General features: G+C 38.0%; 1 protein-coding gene across 2 annotated transcripts; it reads left to right on the forward strand.

Moving 5' to 3' along the window:
* Nucleotides 1-6,265: 6,265 nt before the first annotated feature.
* LOC103709485 lies at nucleotides 6,266-13,501 on the forward strand. 2 transcript variants are annotated; one of them, XR_604459.4, is made up of 6 exons: nucleotides 6,266-6,677; nucleotides 8,464-8,654; nucleotides 9,282-9,703; nucleotides 9,782-10,728; nucleotides 11,401-13,129; nucleotides 13,205-13,501. XR_604459.4 is itself a non-coding variant. In XM_008794845.4 (5 exons), the coding sequence occupies exons 2-5, from the start codon at nucleotides 8,500-8,502 to the stop codon at nucleotides 13,006-13,008; spliced, it is 3,132 nt and encodes a 1,043-aa protein (XP_008793067.2). In that variant the 5' UTR covers nucleotides 6,266-6,677; nucleotides 8,464-8,499; the 3' UTR covers nucleotides 13,009-13,501. The 2 variants fall into 2 exon arrangements, 1 of the variants encoding a protein (XP_008793067.2); XM_008794845.4 differs by having other exon boundaries at nucleotides 11,401-13,501.
* Nucleotides 13,502-15,557: the final 2,056 nt, after the last annotated feature.

Here is a 15,557-nt window from a genome sequence, read left to right on the forward strand (position 1 = left end):
TACGTACATACATAAATGGATGTATGTATGTATGTATTTTAAAGTTATGCAACATTTGACTACAACACGAGATTCGTGTAAAGCGCTGAATTTTAAAGTCACACAAGACGCAGGAATAATCTCCAGCAGTTCTTCAAAGAGGGATGTGGTTGATCTGCTGGCTCCAGGACTGGATGAGCAATGGTAAAGTGGATTTGAGCTCGGTGCTTTGGCTGCTAGCTTCCAGCAGGAAGATTTTCTGGAACAAGATATATTTGTTGAGGGCCTGTTAGGATGTTTTGTATCCGTTATCCTCGTAGTTCTAAGCCCTCACCGGAAGTTGAGAACCGAAGAGAGGCGAGCAGAGAAAATAAGCGCTTCCCGCTCGTAGAATTTTGAGGAATATGGATTCCTTCATTGATGTGGTTTACTTTATCCCTGAAATCTTGGGATTAGATAATCCCTCTCCCCCCAAATCATGCAGTCGCTCCCTTGACTTCATATTCCTCGCTTTCCCATCGAAAGCATAATATTCAAGGATAATGGAAGCAAAGCATCCGAGCTGGCCTGTCTTTTTATCATGCATAGGATATCCGAGTTCTCTCGATCATACGGTGCCTTACAGAACTTGAGCTGAGGTCCTGTGGATACTATGCAACAAAATAGAGAACAGATAGATAATTTTGTGTTCAGGGTGATTTAGGTCGACTGTGCAGCAACTTTGATGCACCGTGGAGTGTAATACTTATATGGATGTGTTGCTGGAAATTGGACCTAGAGGTGACCGCGAACCGAGGAGGAGGAGCTCCGGCGGGTGGTGCGGCGGCGGACGGCTCTCTCCGGGGGATCTGCAAAAAGCCAGTGGCCGGGGGTTTCGGCGCCGGCCCTCCGATGCTTAAGTCAGAGAGAGGATTTTCTTGTGGACAAAAGATAGAGATTACGTAAAAGATGTCTAGAGGAAGAAGAAGAAGAAGCCCCCCTTGCCTTGAGATCTTCTCCCCTTTTTATAGGAGGGGATGTAAGGGTTACCTGTGACTGGACATAACCATGCGAATTAATGAGTTACCGTACTGATTGGACGTGATCGTACGAATTAATGAGTTACCGTAGACGGCTCGAGATTTTGGGCTGGCTGGCGACTCGTTGAGATCGTGTGCATTTAAACATTGACAGTCGTTGAGGCGGAGATCGCATAATTTGACCCCGGATGAGGAGGAGAACTTGATTTTCGGTGGAGTGGGGAGGTCTGCTTTTCTCTTTGACTGGGTCTTCCTTGGCTTTGAGGTTGGTCAGGCTTAACTTAGCCGAGATTGAGGTTATGAGCTCTGGGGTCATTGGTGTTGAGACCGAGTGTTCTGAGGTCGGGTGCACTGAGGTTGATCACCTTGAGGTCGGACGTCTTGAGGTCAGACGCCAGAAGAGTATGTTCGCTGCCGTCACGTTCGTTACCAAGTGTCGGCGATTTATCCACGTGTTTTGAACGATCCATTTTCCCCCCAACAGGATGCATGGTGACACAAATTTTTTTTGTGGATCCATGCATGACCGATCACCACATATCTCAAAGCTGCTAGACATATTTTTTTTTTTTTTTAATTTTACTTTTGAGCCGGCTCCATTACAGAGCCTCTTAGAATAGATACAACCTATAAGCTTAGTCACAATCAAATCATAAAAATATTGGGGTAGCTCCGACGAGGACTTCTGTCTCTCTGCCAGTATGCTCTGCTGCATAAAGTGCGATATTTTATTTTCTGGATAGTATATACTAAATTTAATTTCTCTCTCTCTTTTTTTTAATACAAAGTTCCGCCAACTTTTGCTGCGGTGAAAGCAATTGGTGCAAACTACAAACGTCGTTTAGTGAAACTGCTACTGGAACCTTCAGCACCCAATTAGATTGCTGAAAAATAAAAACAGAAAAAAGGAGAAAAATATTAGAACAAGGTTTATTTCTTCTTAGGTATGGGGTGGGAACCCATAAGTACGGAGCATTGCTGACCTTAGTAAGATGGAGAGGGTTGGCAACCAGCCAAGGCTGGTTGGTGAACCATGTCTTTTGTAGATCGGAGAGGGTCTAAGTGAGAAAAAAAAGAAAGACAAAAGAGCAATATTTTGTTAAAGGTCTATAATTTAAATTGTTGAAGATGAAGCAAGGCAAGTGCGATGATAGCAGTACTAATGCATCAGATCCCATCAGAACTGCACAGGTAAGCATGCTTTCGTATCGTGTACGTTGCACTCCTTTTTAATTTTTTTCCTCGACTCTTCTATTTTTGTAAATTCTGATTTCTTCTAATAAATTGGGAGGAATGCCTTTATTCCCTCCTTATCCACTCAAAAAACAATAAAGAAGTAGAAGCAAAACGGATACAGAACAGTAAACCATACTTTAAATATTTTCTTCAATTTTCTGTACAGTTTTCCTACTTCACATCACAGCTCTGCATGCATATAATCCCGTAATAGTTTTTTTGAGAAAAAATAATCCCTCCATAATTACTGTATTAGTTTACTGCATTAGATCTGATCTGTATCTACCTTATTAACTTAAATGTATAAATGAAAAATTAAAATAACAGCCACTACACAACAGGATTATCAGCTGTTATTAACTTTTTTTTCTACTATTGATTAAATTGGAATAATGCTGTAAAATTGTTTGTCTTCATACAAGTTCAACATAATATATATTCTCTCATAAGAAGCGAAAGAAAAAACACTTAACAGTGATGCCGTACTCTCGTCGTCGTCCATTATATCCTGTTTTAAAAATTAATAGCAGCCATTGGATGGTCATTAAAGGATCGAATCGGACATATAGAGGACTGTTATTTCTGTTATAACAGTTAATAAGTACGCTTCCTAACATAATCGTCCATTTTATGATATTATTACTTTGCAAGCTTGTTAGACAGTCAGCAATTGTACCCATTTGAAGATCTTTGTCTGAAATCCACTTTGGAATTGCCTGTAAGAGTTGTCTATACAATCTCAAGCCAAGAATCCAATACCTGCTCTAATCTCAGCCAACACGTCTATAGCCAAGAATCGTCCATCATGCTGTCAGCTTGTGACATTCCTTTGCAGCAGCAATGGAATTCCATCTGCAAATGATAAATGATTGAGAATGGATCATAGATCCTCTAACTTTTAATTTGTTCCTCGTATATCTTAGAAGCAAACCTTCCCCTCTTCTAATATTCCTAGAGAAAACGTAGGGTCGCCACCTTAAAATACCTTGGTCACAACTATGGAACCATTTCCCATATATAGTTTGACTCAGAAGTCAGAACCTCCTCTCAAATGGAGGGATGCAGCCAATTAGATAATATATATATATATATATATATATATATATATATATATATATATATATATATATATATATATATATATATATAAATCTTCATAAGTTAAATAATCAAAACTACATTCATACTAATACCGCATAGAGGTCCCTAGAAAATTTTCATCCAGAGAACTAATTTTTTAAACATGCCATTTGTTCTCCCAAGAGGTGTGATTCTTACCAACTATCAAAACACTTTAATATGTTTAACAGATTTATGTATTCATCTATGATTGAGACTGGATTTATATGATATCCTTTTTGTTCAATGCGTAGCAGTAGTTTTAGCAGTTCACTTATTTGCTTGTAAGATCATTAAGTGCACTACTACAACATCATGCAACAATTATCGACATAGAAATCATTAATATCTTAAATCTAAATGCAGGATGCCCATAAATTAGAAAGAACAGCCTTGCTGCCCAAAATAGATCTAGAGCTGTGGCACTCATTCTAGCTAGTTTACAATTTTATTGCATTTCGATAAAAGATGAGACACTGAAGGTTATTGTCTTGTATGATAACTGAGAGTTTCTCGATCATTCTGCCACAAAATCAGTTTTATGACCGCACCGGGATAAACCTGGAAATGATTCAAGAAAACCAAGCTTATTGGCTCATACTTTATGTACGAATCGGCAGAACTACAAATTATCTTGAATTGCTCTGAAATTGAGATGTGGTCCAACTATCCATGTAAACAGCTCTGGAGAAAAAAGAAATCTTTCCCATCCTATTGTTAATTTTCTCAAATTCAATAAATGAGTTGTTCCAATCTGTCTGTTCTCTTTTTTTTAAAGAGAGGGATAGAGGGAGAGGGACATCGTTCCTCAAATTCAAAAAGTTTCAACTGTTGTGGATGTGTTGATACTTGATATGGACTCTTCATCTTGCAGTTGGTATATATGCATCACCAACATCACAGCTTTCCTTTCAAAGGGAAAAGAAGGGAGAGTACAATATTTCAGCCCATTTCTTTCTTGAATAAAAGATAACAGTAGTCCATGTAGGGGCACAAGACCTTCCTTTTGAAACCCTACCTTTTGAGTAGACCTTTGGAAGCCATATTCCCACGCTAACCATTTAATTGACCTATTCCTAGATATCTCGCAGAATATAAAATGAATGGGACCTTCTATTCAAGCACCAACCTATCACGGAAAAAAAAAAAAAAAACAAAGACTTCCTTTTCTTATGCAGTTTGGTTCGATTATCAGTAGGCTAATAACATATTTTGCATATCTTATCCTTATTATTTCTTTTCTTTTTTCAATTATATCTATGTCTCCTATTGTGAATATGACTGCTTGATGTCAATACCTTAGAAAAGTGGCACCCAGAAGAACCATAGAAAATGATTAATAAAACAAATAGCAAACCTTAGTTTCTATATGATGACAAAAATTAATGGCAGCGACAGACAATGATGATGTTTAGATTCTTACCTTGGTAGGGACATGGAGACCGCCAGCCCATGCCAATGACCAAATTTCTGTAATCTCCTCGGATTTGACAAATATCCATGAAGGCGAATTTGACGAACATTTCTTTAAGTGGATTGCTATTGGTAGATGGTCTGCTGCATGTATTCTTAGATTCATATAATATTGATGATGATGATGATGACGACTGTAGTAGTAACGACCACCACCACCACCACCACAACAACAACAAATGATGATCATCATGCTTGAAGTATTAGCGTTCAAAAGTGCATCATGGTAATTGGTTCATATCTTAATTTATATTCTGCAAAGATCTCCCTCAACGACAGGGAGAGACCATAAGCAACAATTATCACAAGAGTGATCATCACAGACAAAAGTCCCTTGTCTTCTGTATTTATAGCTTCTGGTCAAATGAAAAAACGAGAATGAGAAAAAGAACAGGAACACATTATCTCTGCATCTCCTAGCTAGCAACCACTCTCTTTTCGTACCTCAACTATACCTGTAGTCTGTATGACTAAAAAGAAAAAAGCTAAATGGCCTCCACAAACTATAGAGCCCCACCACCATTAGCTGAGCTGTTTCTACTTATTATAGTACACTCACCACTATTTTGTTCCCCAAGGAAGGTGGATGGCTCCACTGAGCTTTTCATTGATTAGAAAATAAAGGTACAGTAAAAGAAGGCAGGTTTTATCTGCCCTTTGAACCTACTCTCATTTCCAGCAATCCAAAGTTATTTAATTTAGCCAGAACAACACAATCCTAGCTATAGCTGACTCAGAATCGCCCATAAGTTTGATCAGTTCAACTCACAAACACAAAGTAGTGCATCCACAGAAAGAAGCATTCTGGCATGAAAAGGATTTCATGATCATTTCCAAATTATACATTCACAAGCTGTTGAGTTATCTGAATAACAAAAAGGCTGTCTTTGCTATGATGGTGAGTCATTTTGGGTGCATCATTTCAAAGGTGATCATTTCAACCCCTCTCCATCTGGCTTACCATCCGGAGCCTCGTTACGTTGTATTGCATGTTTTGGACGGTGGCACTCGAGACCAGATGTACCTGTTCCACTTTTTACTTAACCTTGACGCCCAAATAAACCCAAAAGTAGGACCCGTCGACCTGGGAAATTGAAGCGTGAGTAACGCAGGTTCACGAAATAGTTAACTTATTGAGAAGGAACAAAGGAATCGCAATCTGGAAATCTAGCAAACCGCCGCTTACTGGGGTCACGCGTTTGATGTGGGACCCACGGACCAGGTGGTTCCCTTTTTTTTTTTAACTGACCCACCCGACGGACGGCCGAGATTTTCCCCACAAAAATTCTGTGTCCTGTACAGCGTCATGGACCCGGCAGCCCTTTTCTTTGTCCTTTTTAAGGAGAGCGCCAATCTTAAACCCAAATAGCTCCTAGGGTTAAGGTTAGGGTTAGAGTCCTCTCCATCTAGGGTTAGGGTTTCCCTTTTTTTTTTTTTTTTTTTTTTTTTTGCTAAAGGTTAGGGTTTCCCTTTGGAGTGGACGTGGTTGTGGCATCGCATTCCCCACTTTCTCTCCCTCTTCCCCTTCTTTACTTCGCTCACAGAATTCTGTAGGGAGATACGGTCGGGATGACGTCGGATGGCCCAGATTTCTTACATATTTAAATCAAGTGGACGAAATATCTCCCCATTTGTTACGCTAAGATTCTCTCTCTTCCAAACCCTAGAGGAAAAATAGTTTTTTTTTTCTTTTCGTCTCCAAATACTTTTGGTCCTTCGATTCCCTATCGATCAGCTGGTTTTCGCCCCAATCAGGCGGCTTCTTCGGCCGCGGAGTAGAAGGTGAATCGCTGCGGCAGAAGTTATAGGAATTACTTGCAGTTTCCGCCCTTAAATTTCGCTCCAGTTGAGGTACTAAAGTTTCCTTTTTTATCGTTCTTCGGAGCTATTTCCATGTGTGTTTGATTCGTTTGGGATTTGATAGCTTTTGCTGGTTTCTTTTTGTTCGGTTTTTAAGAGTGGAGTTTGAGTTTCCAACGGGTTTTTCTCCTCTATTCTTTGGTTTTCTCATAGAATTAGGTTGGTAATTGACCGGTTTGGCTTCTCGCATTGCCTTTGGTTGCTTTGAGGTCTTGATTTACAGCCGAGTACTGAGATGCAGTGAAGGAACTTCTTTTGATAGGTAACTTCTGCTGACTGCTTGTTTGCAGGAGCTTTTTCGACAGGTAACTTGTAGTGACTGTTTGTTTATGGGCTTTGTGTGTGATTTTATGGGGTTCTTTTTTGTTTTTTCGTTTCAAGGATTGGGCTTCTGACAAAACATGAATTTGTTGTGGTGTCGCATGAAAACGGCGTATTTTCTTTCTAACTTCATAATTTTATGGGAGAAATACGATTTATAAGGACTAGGACCATTCAAGCTTTCTGTCTTGACTTTGTATGCATGATTTTATATGACTCTAATGGGATTGAAGGTGATGGGATAGTAGCTAAGCTGATAGCTGTGTTACTTTCCAGAAATTTAAAAAAGCTCTCGTCATCATTATTTCATGAAGATCAAAACATGATATCATCTCTATATAAACCTTAATATGTGTTCTATTATCTCGTTTTTACACATGATTTTTCTCATTTTGAGCATGCAGAGGTGGACTCTTGATTCTTCAATTCTTCTATAAGCTTTATTGGTTTCATGCACGCCACTTGCGGTGTCATGAATGTATCTGATTGATCTGGTTTCTTTCGAATATTATAGACTGTTATTAGCTAATGCTTCTATAGATCCCTGCTCATGAGTCGTGCAAGTGTTTTTATGCCCTTTTCAGTTTTGTACTGGCAGTATGTACTTCTTCTGTGAGCAAGGTGCATTTTGCTTATTATTTGATGACTTGTTGGAGCATTCATTTTTGATATTCATGATCCATGTTATATCTATGTTTCATTATGAATTCTATAGATATAGTTTGCTCAGCAAGTCTAATATCATGATCCTGTGATTTAGTTATTTTAGCATTTGATCTTTAAAATATCATGAATTTTGGTTAGATGGCACACACTACTGAAATCATAACTCTTTCATAAAGCAAATGAATGTCATCATTTGGTTTAACATAGTTCGTTGAAAGTCTATTCTCTTAGGGGAAGTTGTAAGATATGTACTCTTCTTTCATTCGCATGATGCTTAATGACTCAATTAAGAATTTGATTGTTGTTTATCTTTCCTCGTGGTATCTTGTCATGAACTTTTATTGGAATACACTCACTGCTTGTCATGTAAAAGATGCAAAGTGTCAAACATAGGTTTTTGCAGTGTTTGGCGTTAAACCATGTTTCCTTCCTATAGTGATCATGGTATGTATATCAGATAATGGAGGGGAACAGTGCCTTCCACTGAAAAAACTGTCAGCTGAAGACCATGTTTCCTTCCTATAGAGATCATGGTATGTATATCAGATAATGGAGGGGAACAGTGCCTTCCACTGAAAAAACTGTCAGCTGAAGATGCATTACATGGATCCTCATTAGATTAGATCTGTTAAATATTTGATAAAGTGTTGTTTTATCTAGAAATGATCATGTTTATGAAGCTAGCAGTCCTGTCTGAATTGATATTCTAGCTAATTATGGATTTGGATAATCTCCATACCTAAAACTCTCAGCCAATAGAAGCTAACCTTGTCCTTGTCAATGCATGCAGGATGTGCTGAAGTTATTATTATGTCATTTTCATGGGATGGAAGTAAGTTTTGTAAAGGAGCTAGACCTCAAAGGAAAAGAACCTGCTTTTGATTCTAATGCTTGTCAGTCACTGGTAGAATTGAGATCCATTGAGCAAGTTGAGGATGATGATGACGAAGAAGCAAACAAATGCGAGCATTTTACTATTCGGTGAGCTGCAAGCTAGTTACCTAGTCATTACCGCTATCTTCTTTTGACTCTTCTGAAAACAGGTAGAGAATTTTTCTGATTTCAAGGAGATATTGTGGTGCTGGACTAGGGCTGACATCTTTCTTCCAACTCAGTTTGTTTATGATCAGATGCAATTGCTTCTTCACTGTTTCTGAAATATAAATACAGTTCCCTTATATTGTTAAATTAGAATTGCAATAGTGGTACTTCACATGCTGCATTTTATTGTCAGATTTCAGTTTCCCACATATGATATTCCTTGGAAAGCACTTTTTTCTTTTATCCACTACTTGCTTCTTATAGGAGATATTAGGAAAGTGGCAGTTGAGGCATTTTCTTGACCTCATTTTTCAGCTTACTCTTTAGCACCTTGTTTTGCAAAATCTGACGTTCTATTAAGGATATTGTACTCAATGATAAGCAATAGGCATGCCTTTTTATTTTATTTTGTTTTACTTTCTTTCTATGCATTTTAGAATTGGTGGAGGAAACACACCGGAAGGCTTGAGCCTTCCATACATTTAATCTTCAAAGTAGCTACGGAGTTATTTAAATATTTTTGTATCTATTAATTTGTCTAATGAATTATCTCTATCTTGAGCACAGTGGTTATGTTGCCAAGGTTCGGAGGAGAGATGCAAAGATTTGCTGGCCTTTATTTTTGCCGCGTCATCAGACATTGGGTGAACTTGTCAGCTCGCTTCCTCCGCTACCTGTTACTAAATTTAGATGGTGGAATTGCCAAAAATGTCTTAGTGAGGCCAATACTCCTGAAGATGTGATATCAGATGGAGCAGTTATAAAAGTCCAGAATGATGAGGTGAATACTTGCAACACATCTTCTCTAGTAAATGCTGATGCAACAAATTTGCTTTCTGGCTTTCAACAACCATCAGAAGAGAAAATACTAGATGGAAAATTGGTTGAAGCAGATTCTTCTATTAATGTCATTAATGGTGAATGTAGCCCATTACTGTGTTCTGGCAAGAAAGAAAATGCTTCAACAAACCGTGACCTGACGAAAGAAGGTAAATCAAAGCCCTTGATCACTTTCAGCTATTAGACTTCATGAGTTGATATTAAAGCCTATTCCTTACTGTTCACAGGTCTTCAAATACCAAAAGGTGCCCCAGGTAGATCTGAAGAAAATCAGAATCAGTCAAGTGAACCTACTATTTTTACAGCAGAACCTATTATTGCTCTGAACAAATGCAAGATGGCACTGGGAGTAGATATCAACATTCCAAAAGCTGATGCTCTAGCTGCTATTTCAGCTCACATGTCTGATCATGATTCAATGCATTTGAACAAGAGGCACTCAGAAGCATTTGACAGTAACATGGATTTGCCTAATGATACCACACACCTGGATCATTCCAGTGAACTTGGTAATTCGCATGCAAGCTTTCACCATAAAAAGGCTCGGAAGGTGCGTTTCTTGGATGACATCATAAGAAGCGAGCAGTTATCCGTGTCTACAGTGGTTCATGGTTCCAGTGAAGATGCAAAAGGCAGTCAAAATAAGAATGGTAACGGAAGAAGCCCAGACACATCAAATTGGAAACTTCAACATCCAGATAATAAAAGCCATCTAGTTATGCATATTCAAGAAATGTCAAGCATAGAGGCTTCCCAAAATGAAGATGAGGGGAATTCTCTAATGGATTGGCTGAAGAAAGCCTCTAAAAAGGCTAATGCACAAAAAGGGCATTCAGAAAACAAGCACCTTGATGCTACAGTTGGTATATCTTCAGGTTCATCTTCTAAGCAAGGGGTAAGCAGATGTAAGAAAAAAAGTGCCTTGGAAAAGGAAAACAAAATGCCTCCATTAAAACCTGGGAGGCCTTGCCTTGTGGCCCAACAGGATAATTTCGTTGCTGAAGATGAATCACCCCAACTTCTCCCTGCCAAAATTGTTAATAACAGATCAACGGGATGCACTGTCTCTGAGAAGAGCTTGCATCATGGTCCTGAAATTCAGGAAGGGACCAATAAGAAGTCTATCTTGAGTAAGAAGAAAAATAAAGCACCTCCAGTTGAAGATAGGTTAAAGGTATGTGATTTTCTCTTCCTATTGCTAGTCTTGATGTGTGTGCATGTGTGTATCTATTTATTTTATCATTTCTTTTACTAGGGTTATTTTTTTCAAGATATTTTTCCATGTTCTGTTACTGTTCTACTAATTATCTTATCTACTTTTTAGTTGGTGTATCATCATTCTACTTGGTATCCTATTATTGAGTTGTGCATATCAGTAACATATAAATTAACACAAGGCTGCTGCCGCATCTAAAATAAAAAGTATTAATGCATAATGTTATCCTCAATTAGCTTTAAATAAATATGGTTCTTTACTATAATTAAATTCATGTTCAATTAGAATAAGTCTGCTAGATTTAGGTATAGAGCTGCTAACACAATACTGAAGATAGGGGCTTTATAATAGTTTTCAGATGTCAGATCTATTGCTCAGCTCAATTTTGCTTGACTACACTCACAATCAGGAACCTCATTGTTATATGTATGTGTTCTACCACACAAATTCTGAGACATAGAGTCTAGGGAGCAGTTGTATGATGATGTATGTTGTTTTTAGCTTTGAGACAACACACATATTTTCATTTGTAGCTACATTTAAATAAATGCTGCATAATATTCGTGTATGGCACTGATTGATGTATATGTTCAGGATTCTTTTGATACTTTTGAGCACTCTGGTTTTCAGGTGAAGAAAAAAGTAATAAAGAAACAAAAGACCAGAAGTTTGTTTGAACAGGAAGGTTTAGATGACATCCCAATGGATATTGTCGAACTCTTAGCCAAACATCAGCATGAAAGATGTTTGATGAATGCTGGTGTTGCTGCTGAAAGCATGCATAATCTGTCGAAAATGACTGGAAACATGAGGGATGGCAATGATTCAGAAAAAAGATGTGATGAAGGATGTGATGAAGGCATGATATTGGATGTGGTACATAAAAACCTTTCCCACCAAAAATCTCACTTCAATCAAGCAGTAGAGGCTGTCCATACAACCATGAGAAATAACAGCGATGCTGATTGCAGACTAAAAGCATGTGATTCTTCTAATTTTTGTAAACAGAACCTTCATATTGATCTGAACCAGCAACCAACAGAGTTCCTGGAACTTTCAGAGTGCAGTGGAGATCCACTTAGTAGACTGGAGCACCGTGTTACTGTCTCCAACATAAGTTATTCCCCTCAAAACTTTGGCTTGGACCTGAAGATGCAAACCTCAGGTTCATGTAATAGGAATCAGGCAATTGCAACTAAGATTCTTAGCAGGAATGACCATGATGGGACATCAGCACCATTAAATGGCACAGCCTTTGGAAGCATCACCAGGAGGGATGATACTGACTTTAATTATGTGAATGTGGATTCGCATGATTCATGGCTTGACCAAAGTATGAAGACAGTTGGTCAAAAGACTGATTTCCATGATTCACATGAGTCAAAGTTTACTAGTTTGCAACTACTACTTGGCAAAGAACAAGCTGAGTCATCAATCAATAGACATTCAGCAGCTACATATTCTTTTGTGGAGGCAGGAAACACATGTCATTCAAGAACAATCAAGCCACTGAATTTATATGCTAATGAAACCATATCAGCATTGCATTTGCTCAGGCTAATGGATCAAACAGCAGGTTCGGGTGCATCTTATACAAATCAAGAAGGATCTATTTTAGAGTCCGGCTTAAATTGTACTGATCGGCGTGAGGAATTCAGAAAAGAGATGCCTAGGCATCCATGGAGAGCTGGATACTCTGATCAAGATCAGCATCCATGGAATGCTAGCAAACCACACCATCCAGTTCCTAGAATCAGTTATGCTGTGTCTTTGTTGAACAAAGAAATTGTTACTCAATCAAGCAACCGTCCAGCACTGCAGGGCTTGGAGGCCAAGCATCCGATTGAATTGCCACTGCACAGTATTATTGAAAAGGAGAAAACAGGTTACTCTTGCTCAGCCATTCATACTGAAGTTGGAAACACTAGGACATCTATATACATGGGTATAAATTCCAAACAGATGGTTTCTGGTTTAGACTCCTTTGCACATTCTTCATCCTCTCTCACAACTTATGAGATGGATCAGTCTGGATCTAGCAGTAAGGATAAAGGAGATCAGCCTCCGACAAGTCACTGTGAGTTTGAAAACTGTGTTGTTAATAGAAACCCAGCTGACTTCACCGCACTTGATGAAGATGAATGTACGGTAGGGATCAATGATCCAGGAACCAGATATATATCCCTCTCCAAAAGCCTGCAGTATCGAACTCATCCAGATGGACACAAGCAGCAGTGAGTGATGAAGCTCACTGCTTTAAAGGGCTTGTGAGGAGCTAAAATGTAGTGAATTTCAAGCTCTATGTTGCCTTCAGGAGTTCCAATAGATGTCTGAATTCCTTTGATGATTACATAAGCCTGTATGTATCTGTCCTTGGGTTTAGTTTGCTTGTATTGGCCCTCGTCAGTGTCTTAGAATGGTTTTAAAAGTGCAGGCTGCTGCAATTGAGGCATTTAATCAAGATTGGACCGACCTTTCCTGCATTAGTTCTGCGAGGTGTAGTTCAGGCTTGAAGATTTACAACATGAGCTGGACATGTGGATGGCGAGATTTACATTTGGATGCTTAGCTTATAAAAATTAATCTTATTTCGAGAAAAGTCCACATCAGCAGCTTGACCAAGCTTTTTGACCTCTCTGATGATCTTGTGTAATCCTAGTAAAACAAACTGCTAGTGCACCTTAAACAATCAGATCTCTCTCCCTTGTGAGTTGTGACCATGGCATGGATCTCTCTCTCTCTCTCTCTCTCTCTCTCTCTCTCTCTCCCCATCTCTCTCTCCCCCTCTCTCCCTCCCTCCCTCTCCCCCCACAATGGTGCCACTAACTCTACCATGAGTACATGAATTCAAGAAATGTAAGAAGACAGGGACTTGAAATTAAAGTTTCTTCTATAGATTTTTTTTTTTTTTTTTTGGCACAATTCTTCTATATAGTTAGAATGGAGAATACAAGGACCCACCCATCTTTTTTTACAAAAAAAAAAATCTGAATTTTTTTTGACAAAATACTGATCATTAACTTTTCTTTTATGATTTTGTCACCATTTGCTTCAGTATTATTTTCAATGTTAATATTAATATTTCAGCTCTCCGTCATGCAATTTGTTTTTATAAGCACCACCTATCGACCTGCAACTCTATTATTTTTGTTGTGGATCCATCCACCTCAGACCAACCTATTACTTCTTTAGTTGTGGGAAATCCCTTTAGTTGTCTCAGGATGATAAAAGAATGCTGCAGTTTAGTCTGTTACTAACTTGGCTAGTTACCCAAAATCAAGTGTTTAAACAAATATAATGTCATTCCTAGATTTATTTTTATGGCAATTTTGACTATATCTTAATCACTCTGATGAATAGTGTTGTTGTTCCAGATATTCAGTGATTCACAATGCTATCCTTCATGTATAACTTACAACAATAGTTTCTACATTGACAGCTTCTTTGAAGCAAGTCATGCGCCTCCATTCTTCCTCATAATTTCTTCATCTTCTACTTGACTTTTTCTTTTTTAGCGAACAAATGGGATTCTATAGATGTCGCCGGGTCTGATGTTTGCTGGAATTCATCCAGTGCCATCTTTCTTGGAGTTGTTCTTCAGAAGTGGTTGGATCCCTGAAAATTTAGACCGAATTTGGTATTTAATTAGTGGGTTAAATTTGGCTCTGATTTTGTATCTTTCTATTGCACACCCTTGATTCTTCTGAAAACGATGACGGACAATGGCTATTTATTTTTTTCTATTATTTTTTGCTAAGATTTGGTTGACAAGTATTTTATTGACGGGAGCTGAAATGAATCAGCTGATCTGATGCTTATTTGAGCTTTGATGACATTTTCTCATATATGGTTTTAACTGAATTCAGGTCTGTGAATAGGTGCTGTAATTTGAATATATAGTGGGAACAAAAAAGTTTTAAGCTGCCATGTAGAACATCAAATTTCTTCAGAATGTTGCTGAATATTTTCAGCAATGCAAACTTGCAGAAAACGACACCTTTCAAATATTATCTAACTATTATTAGTTGTGTTAAACTTGTTGAATATTTGAATCTAATTTGTATTTTATTGCATATTAACTATTAATGATAAGTGATTGGTGCTACTCATAAACATGTGTGGCACATGCAAATGACTAGATTTTCTAAACAAAAATCCTTTAAGGTATTTTTTTGGTTGGTCATGAGCGGACGCTTGAAAAGACTTGGACCCGTGGGAGGTTATTTTGAATTTTCAATTTCCGCGAAGTAATTTGTATCGACTCGAAATGAGTTCTCGGTGCAAGAGAAATTGGGTTCAAAAATGTGAAAGCGATTTCAACACATTGATGAAGTGAATTCTTTGTAATAACTCTGAATCTCATCTAAAAAAATTAATTAGAAAATATTATTTGAATTTTTTAGCCATGTATAAGCACCTAAGATCTACTTAGTGTATAGATAATGTGCGACTAAATACATGCCCATACGAGTCCTCGCAGCCTCCTCTCGTTTAAAACCTGACGTCCTTGCCTAACATAGGGTCAAAATCCATTCAAATCCAATCACAAGTATCACAAATCTAATCACAAACATCATTGTTAGCCTGTGATTATAAATAGGCCAGTATTACAGTATCCCCAAATCTAGATGAGTCATGAGTCGGGTCTACTTTGATCTTATTTATAACAATTTAGGATTTCATAAAAAGAGGCTAGATAGAATATGTTATTTGGATTTCTTAATGCTATACAAATACCTAAAATCTCCTTAGTATATAGTTGATATAGAATTAAATATATGCATGTA

The sequence above is a fragment of the Phoenix dactylifera genome, chromosome 11 (assembly GCF_009389715.1).
Source record: "Phoenix dactylifera cultivar Barhee BC4 chromosome 11, palm_55x_up_171113_PBpolish2nd_filt_p, whole genome shotgun sequence".
Taxonomy (NCBI): Eukaryota; Viridiplantae; Streptophyta; class Magnoliopsida; order Arecales; family Arecaceae; genus Phoenix; species Phoenix dactylifera.